This window comes from Trematomus bernacchii, unplaced genomic scaffold (genome assembly GCF_902827165.1).
Source record: "Trematomus bernacchii unplaced genomic scaffold, fTreBer1.1, whole genome shotgun sequence".
NCBI lineage: Eukaryota > Metazoa > Chordata > Actinopteri > Perciformes > Nototheniidae > Trematomus > Trematomus bernacchii.
Genome location: NW_022987645.1, coordinates 197,506 through 216,431, shown reverse-complemented (window position 1 = coordinate 216,431; position 18,926 = coordinate 197,506). Strand labels below are relative to the sequence as shown.

Genomic DNA, 18,926 nt, shown 5'->3' with positions numbered 1-18,926 from the left:
TCCTTGTGCTAAGCTAGGCTAACAGTTTCCAGTCTTGGTGCTAAGCTAGCCTAACGGTGTCCACTGCTTCCAGTTTTTATACTAAGCTTTGCTAACAATTTCCCCTTTCTTCCAGTCTTTGTGCTAAGCTAGGCTAACGGTGTCCAGTATTTTCAGTTGTTTGTGCTAAGCTCTGCTAACAATTTCCCCTGCTTACAGTCGTTATGCTAAGCTAGGCTAACAATAACCATGATACAAAAGTATGAGAGTCCTGAGACTTTTTAAGAACACTTTTTTTTTCTCAAATAACATAATTTTTACAGAATTCCAGAAAATAAGCCAAGTAAATTGAGTCATTGATTACACGTTGAAATCCCATTTATTCACTATACATGTTTACACTTAGCTTTTATCCATACACCAACTTTACACCTCAGCCAAAAGAAAAACACTTTATAAAAACATTTCAACATTATCTGGACTTTAAGGGCAAATGCATAAAAAGAGGTGTGAACACAGACTTAGCATTTCCCTTCACCTTAAAGAGTATTTTCTTTCCAATAAATCATTTGAACGTCCCATCACCACAGCAGGGAACCCTCCCACTGGAGAAATCATTATATATTCATTTTTATTATTATTATTAATAGAGTTATTTAATCATAGTAGTCACTCCAGAGAAAAGTCTTCGTCCTGATCCTCAGACTCGCTTTTTCCCGTTTCCTCGCTCAGCTCCACTTCCTGTTGCTGCGTCTCCACTTCCTGTTGATGAGTCTCTACTTCCTGTTGCTGCGTCTCCACTTCCTGTTGCTGCGTCTCCACTTCCTGTTGCTTCGTCTCCACTTCCTGTTGATGCGTCTCTACTTCCTGTTGCTTCGTCTCCACTTCCTGTTGCTGCGTCTCCACTTCCTGTCGCTGCGTCTCCAAAGTGAGGCCGCTGAGTTCGGGGGAAATGTCGATATCGGAGGAGATTTCTGGAAGTTGGATCTCTTCCGGCGCAATTTCGATTTGCGGCAGCAGGAAGCTGAGCGGCGTCAGGATGGCGGCGATGTCGATGGTTCCCAAACTACCGAATCTGTGCAGCTGAGAGACGGGAACTCCTGCAGAGAAACATTTAAACCTGTCAGTGAAAGGCCGCATCAATATGACATCCGTTGATACTGAGATCACCATTATTTAAAACCATTACTCCATGACTTTGGAAACTGACTTCAATGTAAAGCTAAGATAACATATAAGTATTGTTAGGGAATAATTTGCTTAGGTATTCAACCTTTGACCCAGTTCATCATTTTCTCCTCTCACTGTCTCCTTTCCCACGGCATAGGTCTACGGCCTGGGGTTCTGCTGCTATCTCTCTTAAGGGGGAGTAGCTTGGGTTCTGCTGCTATCTCTCTTAAGGGGGAGTAGCTTGGGTTCTGCTGCTATCTCTCTTAAGGGGGAGTAGCTTGGGTTCTGCTGCTATCTCTCTTAAGGGGGAGTAGCTTGGGTTCTGCTGCTATCTCTCTTAAGGGGGAGTAGCTTGGGTTCTGCTGCTATCTCTCTTAAGGGGGAGTAGCTTGGGTTCTGCTGCTATCTCTCTTAAGGGGGAGTAGCTTGGGTTCTGCTGCTATCTCTCTTGAGGAGGGGCAGCGTGGGTTCTGCTGCTATCTCTCTTGAGGAGGGGCAGCTTGGGCGCATTGTTGATGCCAGTCTATGACTGAGCACAAGCCGCCATGAGGTAGTTTACTGTTCAGGGACGTAGGTTCCCTGGCGCACATTCTTTCCTATGGACGAGAGCTCTAGTTAGATTCAGGGTCCATAATTGCTTTAGTCTCACTGATGAAGAATGTTGATTATTACACTCTGAACTAGTTAAAACCTCGAGCTACAACTCGTGACACACAACATGTTTTGTGAATTCTCCGGCCGAAGCTCGTAATAAACCATCAGTGTTTGACATCAAAGCTCCAGCTCTCCTCGTGTCTCTCTGAGTCCTGACTCCCATTGCTACAGAACTTTCCCCCACAAGTATATAGATATAAAGTAAAATAAGTAACAGGCACTTGAAAACTCAGAGATAATATATATATAAGAAAACAACAACAAACACATGTCAAATATCATAATCAATATGACTTCATGATTATCTATAACCATTACTCCATAACTTTGGTTGAGATAATATATGAAAAACAAATAAAGAAATCCTCTCATTTATGTGAGATGAAATCAGGAGAACAGATGTGAGTGTGTGAGATGAAATCAGGAGAACAGATGTGAGTGTGTGAGATGAAATCAGGAGAACAGATGTGAGTGTGTGAGATGAAATCAGGAGAACAGATGTGTGTGTGAGATGAAATCAGGAGAACAGATGTGAGTGAGATGAAATCAGGAGAACAGATGTGAGTGTGTGAGATGAAATCAGGAGAACAGATGTGAGTGTGTGAGATGAAATCAGGAGAACAGATGTGTGTGTGTGTGAGATGAAATCAGGAGAACAGATGTGAGTGTGTGAGATGAAATCAGGAGAACAGATGTGTGTGTGTGAGATGAAATCAGGAGAACAGATGTGAGTGTGTGAGATGAAATCAGGAGAACAGATGTGAGTGAGATGAAATCAGGAGAACAGATGTGAGTGAGATGAAATCAGGAGAACAGATGTGAGTGAGTGAGATGAAATCAGGAGAACAGATGTGTGTGTGAGATGAAATCAAGAGAACAGATGTGTGTGAGATGAAATCAGGAGAACAGATGTGAGTGTGTGAGATGAAATCAGGAGAACAGATGTGTGTGAGATGAAATCAGGAGAACAGATGTGTGTGAGATGAAATCAGGAGAACAGATGTGAGTGTGTGAGATGAAATCAGGAGAACAGATGTGTGTGTGTGAGATGAAATCAGGAGAACAGATGTGAGTGTGTGAGATGAAATCAGGAGAACAGATGTGAGTGTGAGATGAAATCAGGAGAACAGATGCGAGTGAGATGAAATCAGGAGAACATGTTAGTGTGTGAGATGAAATCAGGAGAACAGATGTGAGTGTGATGAAATCAGGAGAACAGATGTGTGTGTGAGATGAAATCAAGAGAACAGATGTGAGTGAGATGAAATCAGGAGAACAGATGTGAGTGAGTGAGATGAAATCAGGAGAACAGATGTTAGTGTGTGAGATGAAATCAGGAGAACAGATGTGAGTGAGTGAGATGAAATCAGGAGAACAGATGTGAGTGAGTGAGATGAAATCAGGAGAACAGATGTGAGTGAGTGAGATGAAATCAGGAGAACAGATGTTAGTGTGTGAGATGAAATCAGGAGAACAGATGTGAGTGTGTGAGATGAAATCAGGAGAACAGATGTGAGTGTGTGAGATGAAATCAGGAGAACAGATGTGTGTGTGAGATGAAATCAGGAGAACAGATGTGAGTGAGTGAGATGAAATCAGGAGAACAGATGTGAGTGAGTGAGATGAAATCAGGAGAACAGATGTGAGTGGTAGATGAATCAGGAGAAGGTTAGTGTGTGAGATGAAATCAGGAGAACAGATGTGAGTGTGTCAGATGAATTCAGGAGAACAGATGTGAGTGTGTGAGATGAAATCAGGAGAACAGATGTGAGTGTGTGAGATGAAATCAGGAGAACAGATGGGAGTGTGTGAGCTGAAATCAGGAGAACAGATGTGTGTGAGATGAAATCAGGAGAACAGATGTGAGTGTGTCAGATGAATTCAGGAGAACAGATGTGAGTGTGTGAGATGAAATCAGGAGAACAGATGTGAGTGTGTGAGATGAATTCAGGAGAACAGATGTGAGTGAGATGAAATCAGGAGAACAGATGTGTGTGAGTGAGATGAAATCAGGAGAACAGATGTTAGTGTGTGAGATGAAATCAGGAGAACAGATGTGATTGTGTCAGATGAATTCAGGAGAACAGATGTGTGTGAGATGAAATCAGGAGAACAGATGTGTGTGAGATGAAATCAGGAGAACAGATGTGTGTGTGAGATGAAATCAGGAGAACAGATGTGTGTGAGATGAAATCAGGAGAACAGATGTGTGTGAGATGAAATCAGGAGAACAGATGTGTGTGAGATGAAATCAGGAGAACAGATGTGAGTGTGTGAGATGAAATCAGGAGAACAGATGTGTGTGAGTGAGATGAAATCAGGAGAACAGATGTGAGTGTGTCAGATGAATTCAGGAGAACAGATGTGAGTGTGTCAGATGAATTCAGGAGAACAGATGTGAGTGTGTGAGATGAAATGAGGAGAACAGATGTGAGTGTGTGAGATGAATTCAGGAGAACAGATGTGAGTGAGATGAAATCAGGAGAACAGATGTGTGTGAGTGAGATGAAATCAGGAGAACAGATGTTAGTGTGTGAGATGAAATCAGGAGAACAGATGTGAGTGTGTGTGATGAAATCAGGAGAACAGATGTGAGTGTGTCAGATGAATTCAGGAGAACAGATGTGTGTGAGATGAAATCAGGAGAACAGATGTGAGTGTGTGAGATGAAATCAGGAGAACAGATGTGAGTGTGTGTGAGATGAAATCAGGAGAACAGATGTGAGTGTGTGAGATGAATTCAGGAGAACAGATGTGTGTGAGATGAAATCAGGAGAACAGATGTGTGTGAGTGAGATGAAATCAGGAGAACAGATGTTAGTGTGTGTGATGAAATCAGGAGAACAGATGTGAGTGTGTCAGATGAATTCAGGAGAACAGATGTGTGTGAGATGAAATCAGGAGAACAGATGTTAGTGTGTGAGCTGAAATCAGGAGAACAGATGTGAGTGAGTGAGATGAAATCAGGAGAACAGATGTGAGTGAGTGAGCTGAAATCAGGAGAACAGATGTGAGTGAGTGAGATGAAATCAGGAGAACAGATGTGAGTGTGTCAGATGAATTCAGGAGAACAGATGTGAGTGTGTGAGATGAAATCAGGAGAACAGATGTGTGTAAGATGAAATCAGGAGAACAGATGTGTGTGTGAGATGAAATCAGGAGAACAGATGTGTGTGTGAGATGAAATCAGGAGAACAGATGTGAGTGTGTGAGATGAAATCAGGAGAACAGATGTGAGTGAGATGAATTCAGGAGAACAGATGCGAGTGAGTGAGATGAAATCAGGAGAACAGATGTGTGTGAGATGAAATCAGGAGAACAGATGTGAGTGTGTGAGATGAAATCAGGAGAACAGATGCGAGTGTGTGAGATGAAATCAGGAGAACAGATGTGAGTGTGTGAGCTGAAATCAGGAGAACAGATGTGAGTGTGTGAGATGAAATCAGGAGAACAGATGTGTGTGTGAGATGAAATCAGAACAGATGTGTGTGTGAGATGAAATCAGGAGAACAGATGTGAGTGTGTGAGATGAAATCAGGAGAACAGATGTGTGTGTGAGATGAAATCAGGAGAACAGATGTTAGTGTGTGAGATGAAATCAGGAGAACAGATGTGAGTGTGTGAGCTGAAATCAGGAGAACAGATGTGAGTGTGTGAGCTGAAATCAGGAGAACAGATGTGAGTGTGTGAGATGAATTCAGGAGAACAGATGTGTGTGAGATGAAATCAGGAGAACAGATGTTAGTGTGTCAGATGAAATCAGGAGAACAGATGTGTGTGAGATGAAATCAGGAGAACAGATGTGTGTGTGAGATGAAATCAGGAGAATAGATGTGAGTGTGAGAGATGAAATCAGGAGAATAGATGTGAGTGTGTGAGATGAAATCAGGAGAACAGATGTGAGTGTGTGATGAAATCAGGAGAACAGATGTGAGTGTGTGAGATGAAATCAGGAGAACAGATGTTAGTGTGTGAGATGAAATCAGGAGAACAGATGTAAGTGTGTGAGATGAAATCAGGAGAACAGATGTGAGTGTGTCAGATGAATTCAGGAGAACAGATGTGAGTGTGTGAGATGAAATCAGGAGAACAGATGTGTGTAAGATGAAATCAGGAGAACAGATGTGTGTGTGAGATGAAATCAGGAGAACAGATGTGTGTGTGAGATGAAATCAGGAGAACAGATGTGAGTGTGTGAGATGAAATCAGGAGAACAGATGTGAGTGAGATGAATTCAGGAGAACAGATGCGAGTGAGTGAGATGAAATCAGGAGAACAGATGTGTGTGAGATGAAATCAGGAGAACAGATGTGAGTGTGTGAGATGAAATCAGGAGAACAGATGCGAGTGTGTGAGATGAAATCAGGAGAACAGATGTGAGTGTGTGAGCTGAAATCAGGAGAACAGATGTGAGTGTGTGAGATGAAATCAGGAGAACAGATGTGAGTGTGTGAGATGAATTCAGGAGAACAGATGTGTGTGAGATGAAATCAGGAGAACAGATGTTAGTGTGTCAGATGAATTCAGGAGAACAGATGTGTGTGAGATGAAATCAGGAGAACAGATGTTAGTGTGTGAGATGAAATCAGGAGAACAGATGTGAGTGTGTGAGATGAAATCAGGAGAACAGATGTGAGTGTGTGTGATGAAATCAGGAGAACAGATGTGAGTGTGTGAGATGAATTCAGGAGAACAGATGTGTGTGAGATGAAATCAGGAGAACAGATGTGTGTGTGAGATGAAATCAGAACAGATGTGTGTGAGATGAAATCAGGAGAACAGATGTGAGTGTGTGAGATGAAATCAGGAGAACAGATGTGTGTGTGAGATGAAATCAGGAGAACAGATGTTAGTGTGTGAGATGAAATCAGGAGAACAGATGTGAGTGTGTGAGCTGAAATCAGGAGAACAGATGTGAGTGTGTGAGCTGAAATCAGGAGAACAGATGTGAGTGTGTGAGATGAATTCAGGAGAACAGATGTGTGTGAGATGAAATCAGGAGAACAGATGTTAGTGTGTCAGATGAAATCAGGAGAACAGATGTGTGTGAGATGAAATCAGGAGAACAGATGTGTGTGTGAGATGAAATCAGGAGAATAGATGTGAGTGTGTGAGATGAAATCAGGAGAACAGATGTGAGTGTGTGATGAAATCAGGAGAACAGATGTGAGTGTGTGAGATGAATTCAGGAGAACAGATGTGTGTGAGATGAAATCAGGAGAACAGATGTGTGTGTGAGATGAAATCAGGAGAACAGATGTTAGTGTGCGAGATGAAATCAGGAGAACAGATGTGAGTGTGTGAGCTGAAATCAGGAGAACAGATGTGAGTGTGTGAGCTGAAATCAGGAGAACAGATGTGAGTGTGTGAGATGAAATCAGGAGAACAGATGTGAGTGTGTGAGCTGAAATCAGGAGAACAGATGTTAGTGTGTCAGATGAAATCAGGAGAACAGATGTGTGTGAGATGAAATCAGGAGAACAGATGTGTGTGTGAGATGAAATCAGGAGAACAGATGTGTGTGAGATGAAATCAGGAGAACAGATGTGAGTGTGTGAGATGAAATCAGGAGAACAGATGTGAGTGTGTGAGATGAAATCAGGAGAACAGATGTGAGTGTGTGAGATGAAATCAGGAGAACAGATGTGTGTGAGATGAATGATTTTGTAAAAATAAATGTCCTGCCGAGACAGAAAACCGTTTGAACCCAAGTGTTGGGAGGACAGCGCCCCCTGCTGGTGGTTAAGAAACTGCGTTATTAAGTACATTGAAATGCACAGCTAGTAAAGAGGAGGAATTCATCAATATTACGGTGGTCGACATTAATAATAATAATAATATATTTTATCTTGAGGCACCTTTCAAGACACCCAAGGACCCTGCACAACTCTATTGAATATTGTTATATATTATATATTGAGATTATGATTGTTTAGAGCCATTGCTCTCTGACTTTGGAAACATCATGGACATTTTAGAATGAATTGAAAAGACACAAAAGAATATATTTAAATAAAGAAATTTAAAATAAGTAATCAAATTATTTAAAACATCAAATAGGTCATTTCTAAACTGTAGCTTTGTGCATATGATGATAACACCTTTGAATATTTGAGTGTATTCTGATATTGAACAGGTGAGATGTGATTGGATGATTTCCTGCTCCTCACCCAGGATGAGAGCGATCTGATTGGGCGGGAAGAGGATCTGAAGGCAGCGGTTGATGAAAGGCAGCAGATCCTCAGCGTACGAGCAGCAGAACGACAGGAAGAGGTCCTTCTCTCGAGCGCTGAACGCCGACTCCTCTGCACGGTGGAACAGCAACACCTGACGCGTCACCTGACAGGAAACAGGAAGTTACAGCAGCACTGTTGGAGCACGTCAAGTCAATCACAATCCTGAATACAAAAACAAATATATATACAAATATGTATATCATATATATACACACAATCAAAAGACACATTTGCACATATTCACACATTAAGACATACATAAAAGCACACAATCAATAAATACAAAATACCAGTCACTTCAATATCTTTGAGAAGACCGTCTATAGCTATCTGAACACGGGTTGTTCTTTGTAGGGAGTGACTCACGTTGGTCATGGCGTCCAGCAGGCAGACGCTCACCTCCTCAGACATTATGGTATGAACAGTATGATAGGAGACCTTTAGGTTAGTGACTCACGTTGGTCATGGCGTCCTGCAGGCAGACGCTCACCTCCTCAGCGAGGCCCACAGGGCAACAGAGCCTCAGGTCGTTGAAGGCGCTCAGGATGTTGTTGAGGAAGCAGGCGAGCGGGGTGAAGTCCAGCAGAGAGAGGGGGGGCTGCAGGGTGCCGGGCTGGGGCCCCTGCTGGGGGGGGATGGAGCCCCCCAGCACCGAGGGCATGGAGATCAGGGTGTACACGTTCATGTCCTCCTGGAACCTCTCCAGCGCCTCCGACACGGCGCCGCGAAACGTCTCCGCCGCCGAGCGCTGGAACATCGGAGCCAGCTGGCCGCGGAAATCTGCCCCGACCCGACTGAAGGAGAGGCCGAAGTACATGCACTGACCCAGCAGGGAGTCCAGACGCCCCCCCACCTGACGGGGCAACAGAACAACACATGGGTCAGAAGAGGGGATTTCTGTGGTTACATTTCATAAGGTTTACTTTGTTCATAGTGTGCTTTGGGCTTTGTTTCTATTCTTTCTGTATCAAGTACCGGCTGGACCATTCGGGTCACATGGGGGCACTGAAGTGTGTGAGAGGAGTGTGTGAGGTGAGGTGTGTGAAGTGTGTGTGAGGAGAGAGAGAGGAGTGCGTTTAAAGAGAGAGAGAGAGAGAGAGAGAGAGAGAGAGAGAGAGAGAGAGAGAGAGAGAGAGAGAGAGAGAGAGAGAGAGAGAGATTCATTAACTGACAGTTTCACAAATAAAAAATATACATGTAATACAGATGTATTGCACAATAGCTGTGCTTTATGTTAACTGAGCTGAGCCTGTGGCAAGCTATCAACAGGCATTACACTGTGCCTTGTCTTTTTCTGTATTAGTGTAGTGGAGCCTCACTTTAGAGCGTCTACCGCCATCCATCTTTGGTGTTATGAAGTGACTGAGCTCCTGAACTGTCTACGGGAGGGTGGGGGGAGCCTCGCTGCGGGGCAACTGTGGACCTCTGTCGCCTGTCAGCGCAACTTACATGATGCCGTTAAGGGAAAAATTAAGGGCGGTGCCGGCCGTCAATGGCCCGCTGACGACCGGCCGTTCTGTGATTCTCCAGAACACACAGATGGCCAGTCCGCCCTGGCTGTATTCCACCGGGTCACCGCGGCACCGCAGCGCAGACGGACCCGGTGGAATACAGGGTCTACAGCGTTTAGGAACCGTTAAGTAGAACCAAAATTGTGTATTTTATATGGGTACCCGGTACCCGGCATTTTCTTATCGGTTCTCATCTGGAACCGAGTTTCGGTTCCCAACCCTAGTGGCAGGTGAGTGTGGCAGGTGAGTGTGAGGTGAGGAGTGTGAGGAGTGTGTAAAGTGTGTGTGAGGTGTGTGTGAGGTGTGTGTGAGGAGTGTGGCAGGTGTGTGTGAGGTGAGGAGTGTGGCAGGTGTGTGTGGCAGGTGTGTGTGAGGTGAGGAGTGTGTAAAGTGTGTGTGAGGTGAGGGTGTATTTTTTTTTTCACAGCTGGATATTCAGAAATGTATATTTAGTAAGTTATAAAAAGCTGATGAATGTTATTAAAGCAATATTTAATTCAACGCAGTTTTGCATCTCAGCATGTATTTCAGATAAGATGGAACTTTATTTATCCCTGTTGGGAGATTCAGGCGTTCATAGCAGCAACAGGTCAGAGTTAAAAACAGGATTCACACAAGGTCAAAATGATGATCAATTAGAATACTAATTAAAATAACAACACATACAAAATAAAGTGATAAAGTGATAAATCCTCAGTATTCACCCCTCGCTGCAAGTCCCTCTCCAGCGTCTGCAGGAACTCGGACACCATCTTCACCACCCAGCCGTGGAAGATGGCCGCCTCGTTCACCTGGCTGCCGGGCAGGGGGTCGTCGTCGGAGAAGATGGCGCGGTACTGCGTGATGACGTCGAACAGGTGCACGCGGCACGCCTCCATGGTCTTGGTGATGTGGAAGTAGGGGTCGTCGTTAGGCACGGCGGCCAGGATGGAGCTCAGCCAGGAGCCGCGCGCCTGCAGGAACTTCACCCGAAGCTCCGCCTCCGTGAACACGTCCATCCTGCGCAGGTAGCCAATCACACGCAGGCACACGGGCAGCTGGGAGTTACTGCGCAGCTGCTGCAGGAGCTGGTTCAGCATCAGAGACGTGGACTGACGCACCTCGCGCACGATACCCTGAGGGAAGAGAGTTATATGAGAGGAGAATATAGAAAAGAAGATGGAACAAATGACATACACTTCATTAGAACTGTTTCTGAGTGTACTTGGAGCTGTTTCTGAGTGTACTTAGAGCTGTGTATTTAGAGCTGTCTCAGTGTTGTTTCCTCACCTGGATGACGGGCAGAGTCGAGTGTTTCCTCTCCAGCCTCTTCACGTACGCTGCCAGCTCCAGAGCCTCCTCGTAGTATGCGTTTCGGACGCAGGTGTCCATGAGCTGCGGGATCTCCAGGATCTCCAGGATCTCCGTGTGCCGGTTCAGCGTCAAGCTGTTCATCCTCCGGCTCGACCCGATCTCCTCCGCCTCCTTCATGAAGCCCCTGAACACACACACCCACCCACCCAAATTCACATGTGTGCCAACAGTCCAGCCGTGAAGACATCTACGAGACAGTTGCTCAACACAATGCTCGCCATGAAACACGGTTTTCTCATAACTTCAGTGAAAATGCTTCAAACGGCCCAAAACTTCACAGGTTTGGTAACGATGCAGGCATCACCGCATCTAAGCGTATTATGGGGTGTCATCCATGGCGACAGACAACTCGCCATGAAACACGATGTCGCTGTAAGTCCAATCGACACGGTCCAATCGTCCCCCAATCTTCACTTGTATATCACCGGTCCATGCCTCAACAGCCCTATGCCAAATCTGAGATCTCACCATATGTCATTACCATGGAAACGCATCCCTCGCCATAAAACATGATGTCGCTATAACTCCTATGAAAATGTTCAAAAAGTGCTCAAACTTCACGTGTGCTAACAGTCCAGCCGTGAAGACATCTACGGGACAGTTTTGAGATTTCTTCAAATGCAGTTGCCATGGTAACACAAGGCTCGCCATGAAACACGGTTTTCTCATAACTTCAGTGAAAATGCTCCAAACGGCCCAAAACTTCACAGGTTTGGTAACGATGCAGCCATCAACGCATCTAAGCGTATTATGGGATGTCATCAAATGCCGTTGGCATGGCAACAGATCATTTGACATCAAGTTAGTTCAAAAGTTTGCAGTTCAAATATTCTGCTGCTTTTCCAAGCCTTTTACTTTCTTTTCTTCTCTCATCACACATTCAAGCCCCCAGTGTTCATGTATCATTTCAATCTAAATTCTTCACTTTCTTCTTACACATTACATTTCGGCATAGCAGTTTAGCGTCAGCTTTTCAGCATAAAGCATTCCCACTAGCAATTTCTTCAGGAATTGCATTCTCTAGTTACTGTTAGTTACTGGTTGTTGGTTGTTAGTTACTGGTTGTTGGTTGTTAGTAACTGGTTGTTGGTTGTTAGTTACTGGTTGTTACTGGTTGTTACTAGTCGTTACTAGTCTCTCTCACCTGCACCTCTCTCCTAACCCCGGCAGTTACTAGTTACTGGTTGTTACTAGTTGTCAGTGGTTGTTGGATGTTAGTTATTGATTAGTTATTAGCTCTCACCTGCATCTCCCCCAGCCCCGGCAGCTTACCGATCACGCTGTTCTCTAGTTTACTGGTTGTCACTAGCTGTCACTAGCTGTTAGTGGTAGTTACTGGTTGTCAGTGGTTGTTGGATGTTAGTTACTTGTTGTCACTAACCTGCATCTCTCCCCCAGCCCCGGCAGCTTCCCGATCAGCAGGTTCACGCTGCCCTCCACCCGGCTGAAGTCCCGGTAGATGAGCTCCGTGCAGTTGGCTGTCCGGATGAAGGTCTGGTAGTTCCTGAAGGCCAGGTCCCGGGTCTGCTGGAGGATCAGAGCCCGGTCCTCCTGCAGTCTCTCCGGCTCTCGGACCAGCTGCTCGAGCCTCAGAGAGCTCAGCTCCGACAGATAAGCGTTACAGTCCGGGGAGAAGCGGTCCTTAAAGATGGAGGCGAGGAGACTCTCGTCCTCCACGTCCACCGCCGCCATGTTTGTTTATACTGGCTTCTTCCGCCTCTATTTCTTCTTCTTCTCTGTTGAGATTTACGGCGGTTGGCATCCAGTTTAATGGTACATTACCGCCACCTTTCTGTTACGGAGTGTACGCTTTTGGTAGGGATAATACAATAATAATAATACAAATACATAAATAAAATAAAATAAATAACGTCGCAGATCCTATGAAAAATCCCCGTACTCCTTAAGTAATTAATATGTTCCCAGTAAAATTCGTGAATCAAATGTTGTTTCAAAAACGTTGCGTGGTGACGTCACCGGAGGTTACGTCGGTTTGTTGCTAAGCTGCAGCGGAGCAGCAACCGGTCAACAAGAGACAGTTTACGGTTTAACGGTCTCCGGTTTAACGGTCTCCGGTGTCTCAGAGGACCACCGACACACACACGGAGGCTAACGGACCGGTATGTGGTTTCTAACGGATCAGATAACATCTAGCGTTAGCTTAGCGTTAATTAGCTCTGCTAACTGACAGCTAGCTTTAAAGCTAATGGCTGTAAGTCACCCGGATGTAAGGATAACTAGCTTGAGTTAAAGTTTGTTTATACACTTTATACTACAAGATTGAACTACAAACAGTCACGTTAAGTAACTAAGTACATTAACCCAAGTACCGTACTTAAGTACACTTTAGAGATACTTGTACTTTACTTGTGTAGTTTGATGTTATGCTACTGAGTACTTCTACTCCACTACAGTTCAGAGGTACATGGTGTACTTGTACTCCACTACATGTATTTAATACCTTTAGTTACTTTACAGATGTGGATTAATGATGTGAAATATAATCAAGTGTTAAATCAGACTTTAGTTCCACCTGGAGTAAATCCACAAGCTACCCTGCAGTATACAAAGTCATTCAAACTAGCTGCACCTTTACCAGCTTTGAGAACACTTTCATGATCAATCATTATAAAACATATCATATATATTATTCTGAAATGGACCAATCTGCACAATGACTACTTTTACTGTCGCTACTTTCACTATATTTTGATGAGAATACTTTTCTACTTTTACTTGAGGAACATTTTGAATGCAGGACTTTTACTGAAACAGAGTATTCCTACACTCTGGTACTTCTACTTTTACTCAAGTACAAGATCTGAGTACTTCTACTTTTACTCAAGTACAACCCTGAGTACTTCTACTTTTACTCAAGTACAAGACCTGAGTACTTCTACTTTTACTCAAGTACAAGATCTGAGTACTTCTACTTTTACTCAAGTACAAGATCTGAGTACTTCTACTTTTACTCAAGTACAAGATCTGAGTACTTCTACTTTTACTCAAGTACAAGATCTGAGTACTTCTCCACCTCTGACTACAAAGGTAGATTTCAATAAACAACAACGTTATCCGGTGTTCACACTTAAAATACAGACACATACATATGGCAGCCATGGCTACTAATTTAAAAACTAAGTGACATAACGAACATATGACTTTGTTGAGATGTTATTAAAATGTATGTTTATCACATTCAAGTGATTATTGCACGGTACAATTGCAAAACAGTGTTTATATTGCTCATTGCAGGTTTATTGCGCAATAAGCTTATTTAAAGGACACATGTCTCAGAGCTAGAGAGAGAACAGAGGATGTGTTTCATGGAGACAGGTGCAGATCGTATTGGAGTGTATGTGACACACCTTTACTCTGCAGGTGTCTCTCTGCAGGCAGTGGAGCAGCTGATGTCTGAACTCACTGATCCGGACTGAAGTGGATGAATTTACCTCAGCGTGGGTCCAATGGCTGCATCCAACAGCACCAAGATCTCATGGAGGCTGCGTGAGTTTAACCTGAAGTGTCCTCTGATAGACTGAGCAGAACACACACATTCACCCTCACCTCAACACACACATTCACCCTCACCTCATGGGAAGAGCAGAACACACACATTCACCCTCACCTCATGGGAAGAACACACACATTCACCCTCACCTCAACACACACATTCACCCTCACCTCATGGGAAGAACAGAACACACACATTCACCCTCACCTCATGGGAAGAACAGAACACACACATTCACCCTCACCTCATGGGAAGAGCAGAACACACACATTCACCCTCACCTCATGGGAAGAACACACACATTCACCCTCACCTGATGGGAAGAGCAGAACACACACATTCACCCTCACCTGATGGGAAGAGCAGAACACACACATTCACCCTCACCTCAACACACACATTCACCCTCACCTCATGGGAAGAACAGAACACACACATTCACCCTCACCTGATGGGAAGAGCAGAACACACACATTCACCCTCACCTCATGGGAAGAACAGAACACACACATTCACCCTCACCTGATGGGTAGCACCTATGTAACGCTACTAAATACTCCTTTTGGTTTGTTTTTGTCACTTCTTGTATTTTGTTGTATTGGATGAATCTTTAATCTTCTGATATCTGTCCCTGGAAATAACAACTATAACAGTTAGTAGTTTAAGTTATGAGTACAATGAGTAAAGCTCATACAGTCCTTTGGGGAGACTCATCAGATATTAGACCTAGCCGAGCGTATGGAGCTACATTTTTGTTTCTGTATTCCCAGGTGAGCAGAAGTGAGGAGGGGAAACCACTAAAAGCATTACATGGCCTCTTTTTAAATATCTGTTCTCCCCTTTGTTTCTTGTCTTAAATATGTGTCCTTGTTGTGATGGAGGAAGCATTAAAGTGTCCCTCCCTTGTTGCCGTACAGAGGAGTTCGAAGCGCACTCCAGCAGCGTGTCCTGCCTGTCTCTGGGGAAGAGTTCAGGACGCCTGCTGGCCACCGGAGGAGAGGACTGCCGGGTGAACATCTGGGCTGTGAGCAAGGCCAACTGCATCATGGTGAGACACACACACACACACACACTCACACTCACACACACACTCACACTCACACACACACTCACACTGTTATCTGAGACACTCCTCTGGTCTCATCTGAGATAGCAGAGCGATTCTAAACCCCTCGCTCTTCAAACTGTTGCAGCATCTCCCTGGTCCAATGTGATTTAGTCACAATCAGATCTCTGTTGCAAACACACGTGTATGATTCTTACCCGTTCTGTTCTCTCAGAGTCTGACGGGCCATAAGACCCCGGTGGAGTGTGTGCAGTTCAACCCGTCTGAGGAGCAGGTGGTGGCCGGATCTCAGTCTGGATCCATCAGAGTCTGGGACCTGGAGGCGGCCAAGAGTGAGCCCTCCTCTCTCCTTTAACATCTGTACACTCTTAGCTCCCTACAAACAAACACTCATACATCTACAAACATTTAAAACATGTTTACATCAGAACAAATCTATTCTTTCACACATTTAGCCAACTAAATATAACATTTTCACTGCGCTCAACAACGGTTTGCTTTTCTGCTCGCTGCACACAAAAGGGTTTTAAAGGTCCCATGTCACGGCCATTTCTACTGATCATAATTCCATTGTTGAGGTATACTAAAATAGATTTATATTGTGCAATTTTCCAAACTCACATTGGTTTCTCATACAGCATCTCTGTATAGTATGTGTATTCACTCTCTGTCCTAAACGGCTTGTTGGAGCTCCTGACCCCCCCTCCCTGTGAGCCCCGTGGCCGTCTGCGAGACAGCGAAACCCAGCCCGAAACCAGCCCGAGCACACACACACACACCCGCAGTCTGGCTGGGAGTTTGTGTGTGTGCTCACACACCGACTCACAGCCTCGCCGCGTCCCGCCGTCTCAGGGAGGAGAAATCGGCGGAGCTGCAGCTGAGAAAAGATTGAGTGTGTGTGTGTGACCAATCCGCGGACTTAACGTAACGGCTCCACGGATTGGTCCATTTGGGTATGGGCACGTCACTGTACCCAGGAAGAAAAAGAGAAACCTCCAACGAGGCGTTCTGGGGCAGCATAGACAGGTCTTCTCTGTGTTAGAGTTTTACTCGCTACAGGGTGTACTTTGAGGGGTTGTGACTCTGCAGACCGTTCACATGCAGAAAAACCTTCATAACACAAGGGGACGGGTAATAACCGGAGAAGCATGACATGGCATTTAAACAATGACAATGTTTTATTTGTTGTAATTCCGTCTAATCCAACAATTAATATATCCACAAGTAGCAATAAGCTTGACTCCAACAAAAATACGTCTCAGGTAAGTTTGGTTGATTCTGTTCTCTCTCTAATTACCAGCAGCTGCAGTCGGCTATGACGTCAATTTTACAACGGCTGGTTGAAATAAATGATGTGATAATACTAATAACAAAGAATTACAATGTTCAAATAAATATATATATATATACACACATAATATATCAAATGATACATTTTAACATATGGCTCCTACGTTTGTAAAATGCACAATGTGCTCAGGAGTACCAGGCTCCTCCAGCAACGCATCATACACTATACTTAACATACAAGTCAGATGTAAAATAGTGCAAAAGAACTGGTACAGGAAGAAGAAACATATGCACGTACACAGGATGAGATTAAAGTGTGTGTGTGTGTGTGTGTGTGTGTGTGTGTGTGTGTGTGTGTGTGTGTGTGTGTGTGTGTGTGTGTGTGTGTGTGTGTGGTGTGTGTGTGTGTGTGTGTGTGTGTGTGTGTGTGTGTGTGTGTGTGTGTGTGTGTGTGTGTGTGTGTGTGTGTGTGTGTGTGTGTGTGTGTGTGTGTGTGTGTGTGTGTGTGTGTGTGTGTGTGTGTGTGTGTGTGTGTGTGTGTGTGTGTGTGTGTGTGTGCAGTTTTAAGGACTCTGATGGGACATAAGTCCAACATCACAAGTCTGGGTTTCCATCCCTTCGGAGACTTCCTCGCCTCCAGCTCCACCGACACAAACATCAAGGTACCAACGTGTGTCTGTGTATCTGTGTGTGTATCTGTGTGTGTGTCTGTGTATCTGTGTATCTGTGTGTGTGTCTGTGTGTCTGTCTGTGTATCTGTGTGTGTGTCTGTGTATCTGTGTGTGTGTCTGTGTATCTGTGTGTCTGTCTGTGTATCTGTGTGTCTGTCTGTGTATCTGTGTGTGTGTCTGTGTATCTGTGTGTCTGTCTGTGTATCTGTGTGTCTGTCTGTGTATCTGTGTGTCTGTCTGTGTATCTGTGTGTCTGTCTGTGTATCTGTGTGTGTGTCTGTGTGTGTGTGTGTCCAACTTCCTAAAGACCAAAAAGGTTTCAGACCATTGTAGTGACACAGGAGGTCTTTATTACCTGTATACAGTTTATAGGTTTTAATATGCATGTATTAATGTATTAATATATTCATGAATTTATTTGTGCAAATGAAGGGCTATGTTTCAAAGTGTGTGAGGTGGTGTTTGTTTTTATAATCTGCATTAATAAAATCTCTCTTGTTATCTGACCGTGATCAGCTGTGGGACGTTCGGAGGAAAGGATATGTGTTCAGATACAAGGTAAGACGTGTGTGTGTGTGTGTGTGTAGTGTTTTTATTTGTCAGACAGTTCATAGATCTTTGATCTTCACGGTCATCCGTATATTTTTCTTACTCTGTAATGTTGGTTTATTTCTATTTCTATTTTAGAATTGTTTATTTCTACTCTTTTAATTTGTTATTATGTGCAATGCCTTGTTTTCATCTCATCCTCTCAGCTGAGTCTTTCAGAATAAAAGCTTCTCTGTGTTTCAGGGTCACACTCAGGCGGTGAGGAGTCTGGCCTTCAGTCCTGATGGGAAGTGGTTAGCTTCAGCCAGCGACGACTGCACCATCAAGGTAACAACAACAACAACAACAACAAAGATTTTAATCATAACCTGAGGATCAAAACATTTAAGTACTAAAATACTAATAATATAAATAAAACATGGTATTTATAAAACGCTTACTGGTGCTCAACGATGCTTTGATTATCTCCTGATTCAAACCAAAATATTACGTATTAATCCGCCGCTGAAAGTAGTCCCTCTCTGTGTTGCCCCTCTCAGCTGTGGGACCTGACGCAGGGGAAGACCATCACGGAGTTTAAGTCTCACAGCGCCGCCGTCAACATCGTTCAGTTTCACCCCAACGAGTACCTGCTGGCCTCAGGCAGCTCCGACAGGTACACACACACACACACACACACACACACACACCACACACACACACACACACACACACTTACACACTCACTCACACACTCACTCACACACACACACACACTTACACACTCACTCACTCACACACTCACACACAGAGAGAGACACACAAACACACACCCCACAATATCCCAAATTCAAATAGCAAAATTACAAAAAGAAACACCTTGATATTCTCTCTCTCTCTCTCTCTCTCTCTCTCTCTCTCTCTCTCTCTCTCTCTCTCTCTCTCTCTCTCTCG

General features: G+C 44.2%; 2 protein-coding genes across 2 annotated transcripts in view; one reads left to right on the top strand and one right to left on the bottom strand.

The window, feature by feature from the left end:
- Window positions 1-339: 339 nt before the first annotated feature.
- On the bottom strand, window positions 340-12,618 carry cog8 (component of oligomeric golgi complex 8). Its single transcript, XM_034133887.1, has 6 exons — window positions 12,285-12,618; window positions 10,820-11,027; window positions 10,255-10,665; window positions 8,497-8,892; window positions 7,974-8,142; window positions 340-1,079 (listed from the first exon to the last, which is right to left on the bottom strand). The coding sequence occupies exons 1-6, from the start codon at window positions 12,593-12,595 to the stop codon at window positions 649-651; spliced, it is 1,926 nt and encodes a 641-aa protein (XP_033989778.1). The 5' UTR covers window positions 12,596-12,618; the 3' UTR covers window positions 340-648.
- A 272-nt stretch (window positions 12,619-12,890) lies between these two features.
- The window catches only part of katnb1 (katanin p80 (WD repeat containing) subunit B 1), a gene marked incomplete in the record, with an annotated part of 16,117 nt that continues 10,081 nt past the window's right edge, over window positions 12,891-18,926 (top strand). The window contains 8 exon segments of the mRNA XM_034133888.1: window positions 12,891-13,023; window positions 14,285-14,410; window positions 15,335-15,465; window positions 15,698-15,815; window positions 17,335-17,435; window positions 17,961-18,002; window positions 18,237-18,320; window positions 18,533-18,648. Of these exon segments, the coding sequence (XP_033989779.1) occupies window positions 14,371-14,410; window positions 15,335-15,465; window positions 15,698-15,815; window positions 17,335-17,435; window positions 17,961-18,002; window positions 18,237-18,320; window positions 18,533-18,648 (632 nt within the window).